The 15,971-nt window shown below is 36.9% G+C and overlaps 3 protein-coding genes across 5 annotated transcripts; all 3 read left to right on the top strand.

Moving 5' to 3' along the window:
* Nucleotides 1-357: 357 nt before the first annotated feature.
* Nucleotides 358-5,755, top strand: mboat7 (membrane bound O-acyltransferase domain containing 7). Of its 2 annotated transcripts, none has more exons than XM_079469284.1 (9): nt 358-500; nt 955-1,034; nt 1,133-1,262; nt 1,360-1,486; nt 1,570-1,726; nt 2,166-2,361; nt 2,485-2,637; nt 2,892-3,068; nt 3,167-5,755. In XM_079469284.1, the coding sequence occupies exons 2-9, from the start codon at nt 959-961 to the stop codon at nt 3,540-3,542; spliced, it is 1,392 nt and encodes a 463-aa protein (XP_079325410.1). In that variant the 5' UTR covers nt 358-500; nt 955-958; the 3' UTR covers nt 3,543-5,755. The 2 variants fall into 2 exon arrangements, with proteins under 2 accessions (XP_079325410.1, XP_079325409.1); XM_079469283.1 differs by having other exon boundaries at nt 363-500; nt 2,880-3,068; nt 3,167-5,608.
* A 755-nt stretch (nt 5,756-6,510) lies between these two features.
* On the top strand, nt 6,511-12,911 carry tmc4 (transmembrane channel-like 4). Of its 2 annotated transcripts, none has more exons than XM_079470192.1 (16): nt 6,511-6,728; nt 7,175-7,352; nt 8,159-8,307; nt 8,427-8,591; nt 9,323-9,408; nt 9,705-9,850; nt 9,970-10,117; nt 10,255-10,413; nt 10,506-10,660; nt 10,968-11,094; nt 11,251-11,348; nt 11,449-11,632; nt 11,761-11,891; nt 12,044-12,199; nt 12,381-12,459; nt 12,549-12,911. In XM_079470192.1, exons 1-16 carry the CDS (start codon nt 6,686-6,688, stop codon nt 12,744-12,746), a joined length of 2,202 nt encoding a protein of 733 aa, XP_079326318.1. In that variant the 5' UTR covers nt 6,511-6,685; the 3' UTR covers nt 12,747-12,911. The 2 variants fall into 2 exon arrangements, with proteins under 2 accessions (XP_079326318.1, XP_079326319.1); XM_079470193.1 differs by having other exon boundaries at nt 6,516-6,728; nt 7,204-7,352.
* A 283-nt stretch (nt 12,912-13,194) lies between these two features.
* Nucleotides 13,195-15,860, top strand: leng1 (leukocyte receptor cluster (LRC) member 1). The gene is made up of 4 exons (XM_079468915.1): nt 13,195-13,666; nt 13,928-14,107; nt 14,330-14,631; nt 14,910-15,860. The coding sequence occupies exons 1-4, from the start codon at nt 13,535-13,537 to the stop codon at nt 15,118-15,120; spliced, it is 825 nt and encodes a 274-aa protein (XP_079325041.1). The 5' UTR covers nt 13,195-13,534; the 3' UTR covers nt 15,121-15,860.
* The last annotated feature ends 111 nt before the right edge of the window (nt 15,861-15,971 follow it).

Below are 15,971 nucleotides of genomic sequence, written 5' to 3'. Positions count from 1 at the left end.
ACACTGATTTGTCATGAAAACGATCGATCAGTTATTTAAGTTCTGAATAAAGGGACTGTACTGTCTTGAGCTCATCAATGATTTTGGGATCTCCTGAATTTGTGACTGGTGTCCTGCCTGCCCCCTAGCGGCCGGTCAGTGTGCTTCACCGTGATAATGTAGGCTGTTTAGAAGGTTGCCAGATATTACTTGAAACTATATTTAGCTTTGTCTTGTGTATTTAGTACAGATATAAAAAATAATAAATGTATTTAGTCAATAATAACATCACTCTCATTTTAAATAATAAACATCGTATCATAAACTGTTGTTATTACAACCATAAAGCATTGTTATGTATTGCAGCGAATATCTGGCAACCTGTAGACCGTACCACAAACATATGCGGTAGTAGGAAGTGGGGATTGAAGAGAAAATACATTAGAATCAATGCGAGTCTGGGAAATATCTGGCGGAATAGAGTATCGTTGATTACAAACCATCATATCTATCTACGTATTGTAAGTATTGTTTCAGAAACATAATGGTAGAGACAATATATTGTGCGCTTTTTACACACATAGTCCAGTCGAACGCGCCAGTGTCAGTTTGCAAGGAGGCCAGTGTTCATATTCTCCACATGTTTTACAAAGCTTGGTCTTCATAGGATGTGATTCCTTAGTTATATGAAAAACCCTTAACTTATTATGTCTATCTTTTCAATAGATACACTGCTGACGACATTTCAACCTCTGTTAAAACATCAATAAACACTAAGCAAACGTACATACACTATAAAATAACAATTACAGCTTTGGCAGTAAAATATTTATGGCAGTAAAAGATAACTGGTTGAACGTTTGTCGTTATTTTTTCCATTGATTTGAGTTTCAGATGGACACCTTTGCATATCACATGTGAGGTCGTAAATAATAAGAGAACTGTTCACTTATGTCTTCTTATTTCTGTATACAGAAAGATGTCACCAGAGGAAATTGTTTATCTAGAAATTCTTGCTGCCTCAATACTTGTGGGATTTCTTTTCCGCTACCTGAGTGAGTATGACCGTATGTCCTTTTAGCTTTAAATTATTTCAGTTTTTAAATAAAAATGTTTGGCATAACTAAGCATAGTTTTATTTGTATTTTTCCAGGCCCATCAGTAAAGCGGGTGGCAGCATTGCTTGTGGGTTTGACCATCACCATAGCAACCTGTGGGATCCACACTTTACACTCTCTTATTACAGTGTTAGGAACATGGCTACTTATCAAAATCAACTGGAGGTAAGTGTGATATTTACCAGTCATGTTTATCACCCTGACATCATTTAATGGATTTCTGTGAATATGTGTCTTTTGGTTTGTATTTATCTGTATCTAGAAGTGCACCTTCCCTGTCTTTGGCCTGGACATTTCTTTACCTCCTGTTTTTCCGTCTGGTGACCTGGTTTGGCCTTCCTCAACCCACACCTTTTGCCAACGCCATTCAGCTTCTTTTAACCTTAAAGGTACTATATTACTGAGATGCTGCATTTTATGGTTTAATGATTTATTATAATTAAATGTTTCTTACTGTTTTTCTAATATACAGATGGTCAGTTTAGCTAATGAGGTTCATAGTTATCACTCGGAGAAGAAAAAGGAAGTGAGCTCCTTCACAAAGTCAACAGTGGTCAGAAGTCTTTCCCATGAGCCATCACTCTATGACATTATAGCTTATAGCTACTGCTATGTGGGCATAATGACAGGTATTGTCTTGTGTTGTTCTGAATGTGTGCAAATGCTCATTTACATATTATGCTGTTTGTTTTGCATGTTTCCTAACATGTCTCTCTTTGTTCCTCTCTGCTACTAATTCAGTAATGTGTGAGTCTGTTTTCTTTTTATAACTGTGCTGATGATTATTTCCCTTCTTGTAATCACAAACCAACCGTCCATGTTTCAACATCATCCCTGTGACACCTTTGGTCCATTCTCTCTTTCAACATCCCATTCTATTCTATTCCATTATTCCATATCATTTCATACCCATTCTATTCCATTTCATTTCATACCATTTTATTTCATGCTTTTCTATGGTATATGTCAATGTCATTTATCTCATTGAATGCCATTTGTTTCATTGATAACGCTCTCTTCATGTTCCTTCATTTTCCATTTTCCACCCATTTTTGCTGTTTTTTGCAGGACCCTTCTTTCGTTATCAGACGTATATGGACTGGTTGCACCAGTCTAGTCCACTTTCTCTGCCGGGTATAGCTCCCTGCATTCAGAGACTGCAGATGGTGCCTGTTTATGGAGCTCTCTTTCTTGCCGTCAACTATGTCTTCCCCTTGTCCTATGTTCGTACTGAGGAATTCTTGGAGCACAACTATTTTTACAGGTTGGCTTTGCTATTCGAAAGTATTAATTCTGTCCTAATCTGAAATCAACAGGAGATAATTTGTATTTATGAATCTGTTTTATTCCTTTGTAACTCATAGTCATTCTTTTCTTTTGTTTTTAGATTTGTCTACATGATAGCGATATTTTTCGTGTTCCGGATGCGATTCTACGCGGCTTGGTGTGGAGCTGAGGCAGGTTGTATCAGCGCAGGTCTTGGCTGTTACCCCAAGGAGGCACTGTCCAAACCTGGAGGAGGCCCAACTGTGAACTATAAGTAATGTGTTTTCTTTAAATCTTTTTGATATGCTTTTTAAGTTTATTATGAGTTTCAAGTTGGCATCCTGATATCTAATCAAAAGATATATGAGCAAATAACATTGTATGTACCTTGATAGACCAGAAATGTATTGATCCCACTGGGCAAATTTGCCTTTTTACACTAGCAGACATTTAACAGACAGCAGGATCCATTAAAATTCCAACTAATCTTCAAATCTTCAAACTAATTTGATTTAGTTTATGTGTCAGTCCTGATCCAGACACGGCCGTGGAATATGACTTCAAGACAATCCAAAACATTGACTGCTATAACGCAGATTTCTGTGTGAAAGTGCGACACGGCATGCGTTACTGGAATATGACGGTGCAGTGGTGGCTTCACAATTACATTTACCCCAATGCCCCTTTCAGAACATATGCTCTCAGGTACAGACATAATCTTTTCACTTCAGTTGCATTATAATAAAAAAGTGCCGTGCTGGTGTATTTAACCTTTTTCTTCTAACTTTCTGAAACTATTCCAGGGCGGGATGGACTATGTTAATCAGCGCATACTGGCACGGCCTCCATGCTGGGTACTACCTCTCTTTTCTTACCATCCCACTGTGTATCGCTGCAGAAACTGCCATGGAGGCCTCCGTCAGAGCCCGTTTGGGACCCAAAGGCCAGAGTATCTTTGACTGGATCCACTGGTTCCTCAAGATGAGGGCTTATGACTACATGTGCATGGGATTTGTTCTGCTGAAGGCCAGTGACACCATCAACTACTGGAGTTCCATTTACTTCATCATTCACATCGTTGCGTTTGTTTGCATAGGTGTTGGACAAATAATAAAAGGAGGGAGGAAAGATCGAAGTACGGGAGAGAAAGAGAATGTAACGAGAGGGAAGGCAGAGTAACATTAATGTGTTTTGATTGTGCAATTGAAGGTATATTTACAAACAAGCACTGCACTCATAATAGCCATGAACTGCCATTTAGGTGTTGAGTTTATGAAAAATACAATGAGTATTCTGTTGCAAATCCAACTCAGTGTGATGAACCCGTTGTACTATTATTAACCCTTGTGCGCTGATTTGGACATTTTTGTCCATTTCAATTTTTTTTCTTTGTCGTTTTGGCTGTTTATGCAAAGATCATACATTTTGCAAAAGGTGTGTATTTTTATTGGAATTTTAATATTATGCTCTATTTTGCTTTCATAAATGTTTTTTAAACTAGGTACATACAATTGTAACACTCAGGTCCATTTGGACAAAAATGTCCTCATTGAAACCCATTAAAACTAAAACATGTTATCTGTTTGCCATGCCAGCATAAATCATACATTCCATATAAAAATCCATTGATTATGTTGAAAAGGGTTCAAAATGATGAAAAACAAATACATTTAAAAAATGTCAACATTTTCAAATGTGTAGGCCTACTATTTACTTTTTGCTTATGCTATTTTCTCCATTTTAGTCTATGGACCATCTCAGTCTTTTGTTTCTGCTGAATTGTACAAATCTGCAGTCAAACCGAACAAAAGATACAGCTATAACTGGGTTTATGTGTTAATAGTATAGATGTCAAAGGGTGGTCTGTGTGTGTATTATACTGAAAAAAGTGTGTGTGTGTGTGTGTGTGTGTGTGTGTGTGTGTGTGTACACAGTTTGAAAGAAAGACGTCATACTTTACAGCAAATAACAATGCCAACTCCTTATATTCTAATCACTGTACTTTTATCCCTTGTTTGTATTATTATTCATTTTTAGCTTGATTTTGATTTAGAAGTTCAAAAGCCCCTTCACCATAAAGGCATACTAGATGTGGCATTATGTAAACAAAAAAGGTTAAACATTTTGAAAATGAAAAACATTTTGGTGGTTATGATCTGGCAAGGGTCTGGTAAAAGTAGACAGAATATTGAATATTTAATAATTTTATGAGGGTTTTTAGCATTTAGCAGATATTTGAAAATCTGATACTCCTTAAAAATAATAATGCAATAAAAAACATGTTGTTGTTAATTATTAACATATCCAAGACTGTAATAAGAAAAATAAAAAATGGATTCACATCTAGAATATAGAAAATATTTAGAATTATAAATTTTTTCATTTAGAAACAATAGGATCACCATGTGAATAAACGGGTATTTTAAGGCTTAGAAATTAAAAAATTAATGAATGTTTGGAAGATATGATAACTTATGATATGCCCCCTTGTTTCCTTATTCATTAATTCATTTTTAATGCCCTTGTGTTTCCTGTCCTGTGCTGGATCGTTTGTCTTTATCTCCGTCTCGTCCTGTTGCCCCTGGTCTCTATAAGTTAAGTTTTAAGTATAAGTTTAAGTTTTCTTAAGTAAAAATATTTTGTTCTTGTTTTCCCCTCGAGGGATGTTTGAGTTATGTTTTGCCCTGACAATAAAATGTCTTTTGTTGAGAACTGTTTGCACTTGGGGTCTGCACTCTCTGTATTTGTGTCATTGTGGTAATGCAAACTTTGTCACAAAAGCATTAAGACAAAAATGTATAGGACATGAATACATTCTAGTAGAGTTGCTTTGCTTTGTTTTTGTCGAATCTGAAAAGCAAAATTAGTATTTATAAGTGGTTGTGTATTATGAGAGTAGTAGTTGTTTGTATTTTCGAAAGAATGTGAATGTGGTATTGCAGGAGGTGAATGTTTTGGTTTTGTTTGCTACTCGTCATTCATTTCAGTTGGAAACTTCATGAAGTAAAATACACATTTTCTGCCTTGCCGAATCAAATTTTAATTTCCTTAACTTTCTATTCCTGAACAGTTTTGGCTTTGGAACACTGGATGGTAGTGCTGGTGTTTATAGGTTATCGATCAATTCATGTTGTATCCTGGTTACTGCAATGTCTTCATGCTACAATGTATCACGCAGATGTTTCATTTTGTTCGCAAGTGTGATTCTGTTAAGTATTCCAGCCAGAAAAATAAACATTAATTTATAATTTGTGACATCTTTGCTGCCATAATGACACTCTGCTTTGTAAAGGGTTTGCAGTATTACCAAGAAATTATACTGTTTGTAAAATATACTGGAACTGTATTCATAAACAATCTGCCTGCTTTTAAACTATGCTCTTAGCCCTTTCAGCCCTGTGTCCACTGGAATACATACTCAATGTCAGGTCTGAACATGTTAGAGAGTAAAGATTTTATTATTTGCTATCTGTGGGAGTTTAATAGTAGCATTTGAGAGCCTGTAAACAAGGTTAGACTGTCAGAAGTCAAGACTTTGGCCAATGCAACAAACAGGTTGTGTTTGTCACTCTTGTCTCCATGACGGCATTCTTGAACGGGTAACCAACCATACACATTACAATGGCCAAATAATATACAGTTACAAGCAAGACTCTTAAGAAACACTCTTTGACAGTTGCTTGGTTAATGTGGTTCATTGTATATCTAAATTTTCTCAGATATTAAGGTGCACTGTAAAATGTAAAAAAATGTTCAAAACCTGTAAAAAACATGGTGAACGTGTAGTTTTACAGGGAAACCCCATTATTTTACATTTTATTTCTGGTGCCCCAGCTGCGAAAAATTTAGGTTTTTTTAAAAAGATTTATTTTTGAAATACAGTCAAAAACCATACAGTTACAGAACAAGCCAACACATTTACATGAAAAATGGGGAAAACTATTGAATACATATCCTAATTATTGAATACATATCCTAATTATACAGAAACATTTTTTACAGTATATTTCAGTTTTCCAGTTTACAGAAAATTTCAGATGCCTGGTAATGGGATCTGCGAAAATGCCACCTTTGTGTTTAAGGAGTAAACATACCGAGGGGGTTGTGTAAAAGTACAAGGAAGTGTTTATGAAGTATATTTCCCTGAGATTCAAAGTCCAAGTGACAGAAATACCTAGATACACCGACACACCAGTGATCTTCTACGGGAATGGGATTTCGACAAATTACAGCTATGCTTTAATATGTCCTATTGACGTCTGTAAACGAAGCCGTTTGCCTTGTTTAAATGTAAAATCCATGTTGATAGTACCTGATTTCTGATGGAGCTGAGAGAAATCCACAATCAAGTTCATCCACCACCAGGTAAGACGGAACAAGAGTGTAGCTTATGTGTATGTTTATGATAATGGACAATATGTTTATCCATGATGAAGTTAGATGGCAGTCAGTTCAAATGAGAGTCGATGTTTATCTACTTCTTTGAACTGCAGATGTGATCCATTTATGTTAGCCTGAAAAGATCTGTAGACGTTTAACAGGACAATTGTGTTGTAATATGGATTGTACAACAGTGAAAATCTATCAGTGATGGTATACCTGTTTTTAGCTTGTGTAAATGTGTTGTGTAAATCTGACATGAATAGAAAATAAGAGTTCATTTAGTTTAGAGCTACTGGGAAAATGTTGCCCAATTTTGTTCTATTTTTAACATTTATTTGAATAATAATCATTTTAATTTCTAAATCCTGTTTAAACAGTATTTTTATAATTTCATTTTCAAGACTTTTCTATGTGTTTAACACCAACAGACTATAATATTAGTCCTTACGGTTCCCAGCGGTCACTGCGGTTACGGACAGTTCCAGCTGAGGATACCAGTGCGGTTCATTTTGATTGGGCCTCCACACCTGAGAATGCAGAAGAACCCGATGAACCTCGAAACCTTCGTGAGCTGCCACTGCACATGGGTCTGAAGAGAGCAGTATGGTATACAGATGATTTATAAATTTTTTGTTAAAGGCAAAAGTGTTTCATGCATTGTGTTCGTACAGGTTTCTGAAAGTTTTTTTCGAACATGAAAAATCGTTACGTAACAACTGTTCTTAGTCCCTTATTGGACAATTCTCCCGGAAAAGCACACGGCACGCCCACGCATCAACCGAGGAGAAAGGGAGAAGGAGCATGCACACAAGTCCCTTTCACTTGTGTGCAGGAGAGAGAGAACTAAGTTTCCAAAGTTCAGCTGTGTTTGTCTGTTCACTGCATTTGGGTGATGAATGTTATATAAACGGTGGATATAACGCTGGATTTGGAGATCGTTTGAAACTGATAGATGGAGCAGCCGCCCTAAACGATGCCGGACATGAACCGCACGCATTTAGTAAAACTGTCTGTTTCGTTGGTTATGTGTGCACGTGCTTTAGTTCCACCTCCTCCTGCCCCCCCCACACGCCTCGCATGTTTTCAGAAGTAATCGTACAGCTGTATCTGTCTTTTATAAATGTGATCAAACTAAAGAGTCTACTGATATTTGTAGGGTACGATACCATTATGTAAGTACTCAGGATTAACATGAGATATGCAGAAACTGTCTGAGTTATGGCCGTTTTAAACATCATGTATGTTTTCATCTTCCTACATTCAATTATTCAATTCCTGCCCATTAAAATGAAAAAGAAAGTAGTTTAAATAAGGCTTGAAGAATAAAAATTTGATTTTGAAGAAGTATCAAAAGTATAAAACTGAACAACATTCATTGGTAATAGGGCCGTTTCCACCTCTCTCTTTCTAAGGCAGGTGCAAAAGATGAGAGTTCCAGTGGTTTCCAGATGGGGATCTTGGAGAATCAAGCAGTCAAAGACATTTCACCATTTATTTGAGATTGCCAAAGAGGTTTTCAGCTACGTGGTTCCGTGGAAGAGAGGAATCCAAAAAATAGGAGGTGACAAAAACAGCATGAGCATCCATGAGAAAATCATTGTTGGTTCCAAACCGACCTGGTCATCTGAATATTGGATAGTGTGCTTTATTGTAAAAGAGATTCATGGTTATTTTTTGTAGGTCACTTTGGTGGAGGAGTCCAATCCTACTTCCTGTTCCTGAGATTTCTTGTGATTCTCAACTTCCTGTCGTTCCTGTTAATTGCAGCATTTGTCCTCAGTCCCAGCATTGTGTTTCGTTCCACTGGCTTCAACTCCAGCATCCCTCTCTCAGTCAATCTAACCAGTAAAAGCACGAACACCATCAGTTTGTTTAGTTTTAACACGATTTCTTTATTCAGAGTCTCGAATAAAAACATAAATGACTGGAAACTTAACCATTCATACTTATCTGAGATAATCTTTAAATCCATTTATTATCAAACATAAGCATAATTAATGACATTTAGCATTATTTTAGGCCTTAAAAACTAAAAATGCTAGATTTAAAGGGAGTGTGGAATGAACACTTGATTTAAATTGGTCTCCTTTTTATTATTTTTGGATTCAGGAAAAACACTACCTGGAAAGAAATCCCTTCCTGTTGCACACACACACTTATTTAAATAAAGAACAATTCTTCCTGGTGATGTTTAAGAGTTGTACAACCAGTTTGGATGAAGAATTAACAGTGAAATTGAATTCATTTTACTTAGTTGTTCCAAATCTGAATACATTTCTATGTCTTGATGAACACAGAGAAAGATATTTGCTAGAATGGTTGTAACCAAACAGTTCTTGGCCACCATTGACTACCATAGGAAAGATTGCTTTATAAATGTCTTTGTTCTGTTAAACACAAAATAAGATATTTAGAAAAATGTAGAAAAGCATTCTTCCAAATCTATGTGTTCATCGGAACAAAGAAATTTGATTTGGAACAATTCGAATCTGAGTAAATGGAACAAATTTTTTACTTTCCCTTTAACTTTAGAATCATTTTTGTATCCCTGTCAATTATGATTTCTTCATCCACAGGTGTGGATAAATGTTTACAGTATGATCCAAAGCCTGATCCCCTGGCTGTGTTCTACACATACTTTCTGGACCTGGTCTCAGGAACGGTATTGACAAACAGTTGTTATATATTAAGATGTAGTATAAATAAGAAGGCATTTTTATACTTGTACTTCCAGGCTTGCTGCTTTCCTATACCTAAAGTCAAGTCAGCTTTATATATAGCGCTTTTTACAATTTTCATTATGAAAACTAATCATGAAAAATAAAGAATAATCTGTTTAATTAATCACATATGAGGTCAAGCCTGGAGCTAGCAACAGCAGGTTCTTGGGTTCATATCCTGAGGAACACAATATGTTTATCGCAGATACTCCTCACAGCCATGATATTCTTTTTTTAGGGTTTTATGGAATATTCCTATCTGTTTTACGGCTATTATAATAATACAATGGTTGAGAGTAAAGGCTTCTCTTACAACATCCCTCTGGCATATCTATCGACTGCAGCCTTCTACTTCCTCTTCTGCCTCATTTGTATGATTATAAGGTGAGTTTCACTACACATGCACATGCACAACATGCAAATGTTTGTAACTTTCTTATTTGTTATTTGTACACTGATTGAAAGGACATGACAACAAAATGACTCTTTCGATGGGTCAATAGAATGGGTAGCGTGGCCTGTGCTGTTGTAGCGACTGGTGGAGGAGCAGTCGGGCGTTACAGTATGCTGGTGTTTACAGGATGGGACCATGGTCTCCAGGGAGACCGTTCCGCTAAACTTAAACAAAATAATATTCGATATCAGTTACAGGTATGAGATGACTGACTTTAAAAGCCTTCCCGGCACAGAAAGATTAAAATTTTTAAATGGAAATCCATTTTTTAAATGGAAGTTAAGTAATTCAATATATAGCCTTATCTCTCTATTCATCTGTCTCTCTGTCCCAGGTGGACTTGGAAGAAGAAAGACTGCAACGAAAAGCTGCCTCGCTGACACTGGGTCAAGCGATCGCTCTCTATGCATTACGCTTTTTCCTCAATCTTGTGGTCTTGGCACTCATTGGTGGAACTTTCTATGGGATTGCTGAAGTAACCCAATTCAGCCAGGTACAAAATGCTGCAATAAAAAAGGATAAAATAAGTGACTGTAACTACCAAATACTGAACATTTTTGATTTTTAAATCTCTCTATTTCTCAGTCCGAGAAAACAACAGGCTTCAATGGGTTGCTGTTGCAGTACTTACCTTCCATTGTCATAACAACGAGCAATTTTGTGGTGCCACTTCTGTGTGACAAGATTGCTTTACTGGAAAAGCATTCTCCCAGTACCACCGTCATTTTGGCCTTGCTGCGGTTAGATCAACACTCGCATGCACATAAAATAAAGATATCAAACATAAAGGAAACAAAGAGCCTGAAGATGAAGAGCTGATGTACCGCTGTTGTTTATCATTGTTTTGCCTTGGTTGGAGTGTTGTTAAGAGCTCTTACTCCTTTTGTGACCCTCAGTAAATGGCTAAATTAATCATTTCAAATAAAGCACAATTATGTGTCTAAATATACACACTTTGTCATCATCCACTCGCCCTTTGATGTAGTCTTGGTCATTGTTTTGTATTAGTTGTTTCTCCCAGTTTTAATAATTTCTTTATTCTTATAGTGCAGTGTTCTTGCGATTGGTGAGTTTGGGTGTTTTGCTGTACACTCTTTGGGCGCAGATTACCTGCATTGGAGAGACATCTAGTCTAGACTGTACCCCCTGCGGTTATAATTATGAAAATTATAAGGTAATATATATAATATATATAGGCCTATACTGTACATTGAAAGGAATTAACATATACACTACTCCAAAGCATGATCAAATGAGGTTTGATGTTATATATTTATAATAATTTATATTTATATAATTAAAGAAGTTTTCTGTTTCTGGCCTTTAACAGTGTTGGGAGACACGAGTTGGACAAGAAATGTATAAACTGACTCTTTTTGACTTTCTGATAACAATTGCCACATTGATCTTGGTGGAATTCCCACGCAGGTCTGTATTTTTAATTTGTCGTATATTGTTATGCATTTCTATATTATATATAAATTGTAAGTTGATGATATCTGAAACAGATTTTTTTTCCTTTCCCTAGAATCATAGTAGATCATTGCTCGTGTAAACTGGCTCAGTGGGTGGGACGGCAAGAGTTTCTGGTTCCCCCGAATGTTCTTGCTCTAGTTTACAGTCAAACAGTGGTTTGGTCTGGAGCTCTTTTCTCTCCGTTGTTACCTCTTATAAACACCATCAAATTCATCCTCTTCTTTTACTGCAAAAAGGTCAACACTGTTCTTCTCTTAGCACTGTCTGTGTGTCTTGTTCTACATTCATCATTGCTCTCTCAGCTTGCAGTCAAAAGCTTTAGTAAAATCTCATTATTGTATTTGTCTGTGTGTGCTTGTATCAGATAACTTTGTTTCAGAACTGTCAACCCGCTCTGAGAACATTTCGATCCACCAGCTCCAACTTCTTCTTCCTTTTGGTTCTCCTCTTCGGATGGATGTTGGCCAGCGTGGTTCTTATTTACAGTGTAGCTAAGTAAGATCTGTTTGTTGCTCTCTTGCCAAACCTCATTAGTTCCAAGCGACCGATTCACACTGTTGTGCTATCACATTGTTTCCAATGCCTGAAAAATAATATTCATAATGATGCATTTATCACATTGCCTCCTATTTCTGCTTTTTTTAAAGGATTCATCCATCTTATGGCTGCGGGCCTTTTAGATTTTCCCCATCAATGTGGCACATTGTACCAGAAGCTATCGATATGCTAACCAGCACCAGTAAAGACTTTTTATTCTACATTGGATCCCAGAAATTCTCTATACCACTCTTCATCATCTCATGGTCCGTGCATCTAACAGCTTTGATGATGGAGTTCATGGTTTCTTATTACTGTTTTTTTTTAAAACTCCTTATAAAATAAATGCATTAAGTTGTAACACTGGGAAAGTCTGGATATTCAAATGTTATGCAGCAAGATTAGGACTGACTGATTCTACATATATTTTTTATATTTAATATACAGCGTGCTCCTGTGCTATATGGGCGCTTTAACATCTGTTCATGGGAAAAGTGTAGCACTGCTGAAATCTCAGTGTAAACTGGTGAGTACTTGGTTATAAATGATTCACAAAATAGATAGTGTATTCTTTGAATTGTCACACTCTCAACTTTATTTATCTGGATGTAACAGGAACAGCGTGACAAGCAGTTCTTAGTGAGACAAATTGAAGAGCTGAATGCCACAATGCAGAAGGAGCTAAATGAACCGCAGCTGCCCCAGAGAGACACAGAACAATTCTACCAGACAGAACAGCAGTGGAATGGACAAAACAATTATGCATTTATTCCAGATGAAGACCAAAGACTTGATAGACTCACAGTTCACTAAACAAATTTATTATGGACTATACTCTGTAAACAGCAGATCTTAAATGAGAGTTACCGCTTCCACAATTTACATTTTAATGAGAAGATGATTATATGAGTAAATTGGTTTTAAGTGTTTAAGTTTCTTGAAAATTAAGAAATTAAATTAATGACTTCATTACATTTACATTTTTTCTTTGAGCACGAATTTATTTCTATTTATTTTCTTTATGATAATGTATTTCAGCATTTTTAATTTTTCACACTTAAAATATGTGAACACCAAATCTGAAAACACATTAACAAACCATAAAGCACAATTACAATTCTGGAAACAAAATAACAAATCAGAAAACACATCGACAAATCGGTCAAACCGGAAAAGGTAGGTCTTTTGTGTGACCGGAGTAGTTACGGCTGATTGGACGCCCTCATGTGGCATTTTACATGTAGCGCATCAGCGAACGTATACGTCTGACGTTTTTTACGTAACGTCAATATACTTCCGGTGTTTACAGATCGCTCTTGCGCTCGAGTGCTAAGGAAATATATGTATATTCCTTACTATGAAGGTTATAAGCATCGTGTTACAATACATCTGACTGAAAATGCGCGGCGTATATATAGGATTCAATTGGGGAGTCTGATTTGGGCACGTAGTTACTTGAGACTGAGGTAAAGCCAGACGAGACTGTTCGAATTCTCAAACTGAACTGTTACCTCGTTAACTGGACATTATACGTGCCCCGACGAACATACTACCGGTCAGTGGTTCTTTATTATATTTACGGTCGTCTCAAGCCGTTTACAATGAATATTTTGCCCAAGAAGAGCTGGCATGTGCGCAATAAGGACAACATTGCGCGCGTGCGCCGTGACGAGACTGGTGCAGCGGAGGAGGAACGTGAGATTAAACGGCGAGTAGAACGCGCTGAGCAAGAGGTAACCATCGCAACAGAGCATCCTTCCACTGTTTCTAGGTTTATTAACTGTAACCACAGCTTTTCAGTGCACTCGGTGACCCCCATGACCTATTTGCTCTACACAATTTAAAAACATGATTAATGTTTATATGTCAACATTACTTAATTGCAAGTGTAAATATGCTGAATGCTCTATTTATAATTAAAGTTAATATTTTCTAGTTGGATCCTGATCTAAATACGTGTTTCTCCTTTGTCTATCTGTCCCATAATCCCTCAGGCTCGAACTGATTTTTTGAGAAAGAAGGCTCGAGGAGCTCTCCCGCATGAAGAGGATGGAGAAACCACACAGACGAGCCGGGGAGCCAGAGAGATAGAACATCTCAATCTCTTTCCTATAGAAGATTCTGCTGAAAAGAAAGGCAATGCTGAATACCTCAAAGAGAAGAAAGAAGATAAGGTGTGTAAGAGGCTTACAGTCTTGATGTTATTGTTTGATGATGCTCGATTGATTAGGTTTCTGAGGCTGTTATTCATAAATCGGGACGTACACACCATAATCCATTTTACATTTACACTAATGTGCAGACATATTTATCCAAAGCGAATTACAGATCATTATAAAACATGCTCAATTGACATTTTCCTTATAATAATAAAACTTTTTCCTTTTCTGTTATAGGAGAAGCAGGAGCGTGCCATTGGTCTTTTAGTGTCTCTGGGCCCTGCTCCTGGAACAGAAGCCACCCCCTGGTACCTGAAAGATAGAAAAGACAGAGAGGAAGAGAGCAACAAAAAAGATAAACCCATATCAAGTCAAGACAAAAAACAGCAAAAGAGCTTAACTGAAGAGGAGAGGGAAAAGAAAGACAGGAAGCTGAAGGATAGTTTGGATCCACTCAAAGATATGAAGAAGGCTTTGGCAGTGAAGGACAGGAAGAAGAAATATAAGAAGAAAGACAGAGCGGAAAAGAGTGGAGATAGGTGCGAAATATCTGTCAACACAAATAAACACTCTTGCATGACCACACAACAGTTTAGTCATACTTCATATATCATTATGCTCACTGAGACATTTCTTGAATGTGAAAATATGACTGTGTTAAAAGACTTTTATTTGTGACTGATAACAATTTGTAATGCATGTAAATGCCTTTATTAGTAGCATTGATGTATTTTCATATTGTCGTGTTAAGAAAAAGAATAAGGATTTTTTTATCATGTGTATTGCAATCTGTAATTGCTGTATCCTCCCATGACAGTTCTATAGAGAGGTTACGGGCAGAACGACTGCAGAGAGAAGCGGAGGAGAGGAAAAGGACACAGGCCTTACTGGATCAGAGAAGTGGAGGCGGGAAAGAAAAACAAGAGAGAGTGATGGGTGATAGAGACAGACCATACAACAGTGCCTACTTTCCTGAATTGGCACGAAAAAGGCAAAGGAGAGACGGATATCAGTATGGCTTTTATTAGCTTGTAGCTGGATTGATTTACTACCAATGTCTAGAATTTGCTGAATAAAGTCCCTGTTTTGTGATTGGAATAGAAATTAGCCACAGGTAAAGTGTAAAGACCAGTTAAAATGAGTGATTGCTACATAAAAGCCATCGATCTGGCCTCTCCGACACATCCATCAGAAAGCTTTGTAAAATGGACAAACAGGAAAACGTACTTTTTGCATGTGTTTGCGCTCCTAGCACAGGAGCGATTCACTTTTATATAAATGTCATCATTTGGAGGATCTACATCAGAATTTATTTATGTACAGTTCTGTTGCGTCAGCATTAAATGTGGACATGCTTTTGTGAGAGTCTGAGAACATCCTTCCTTTGTGCCTTACATATTTTAATGTGTGAACATCTTGAAAACCTAAATCCTAAAATGTTTTTACTCCTTGTTCTCTGCCATTTATAATAACAATTATGAATGGCATTGATCAATAACAATGTTTTGCATTCTGATCTGCATTTTGTAGACACAAATAAACACAAAGACGTTGATTATATATTATACAACATGTATTATAAAATGTCGTTTAATTGTTATTTATGTATATGGTTATTTCCCCACTGGTGAAAATATTTGCCCCTTTCCAGACACAGACAGAGATTTGCATGTAATTAACTCGAAGGCTACAGAGAATTTCAATACCACGCTATGTGCACCTGTCCTCCCAAACGGATCATGTCACCGATTCGTGGAGGTGGTCCGATTTAGGGGATTTTGATGCAATGATACCCAAGTCTACGACACGGGGGCGTCGACGTTGCACAACAGCTCACCGATCTCATAAACAAACGCTTTTGTTGGCCACCTGAGCGAAG

Source organism: Barbatula barbatula (genome assembly GCF_947034865.1).
Source record: "Barbatula barbatula genome assembly, chromosome: 12".
NCBI classification, from domain to species: Eukaryota; Metazoa; Chordata; class Actinopteri; order Cypriniformes; family Nemacheilidae; genus Barbatula; species Barbatula barbatula.
Note: the sequence above shows the minus strand (reverse complement) of the source record. Positions and strands in the feature narration are given on the sequence as shown.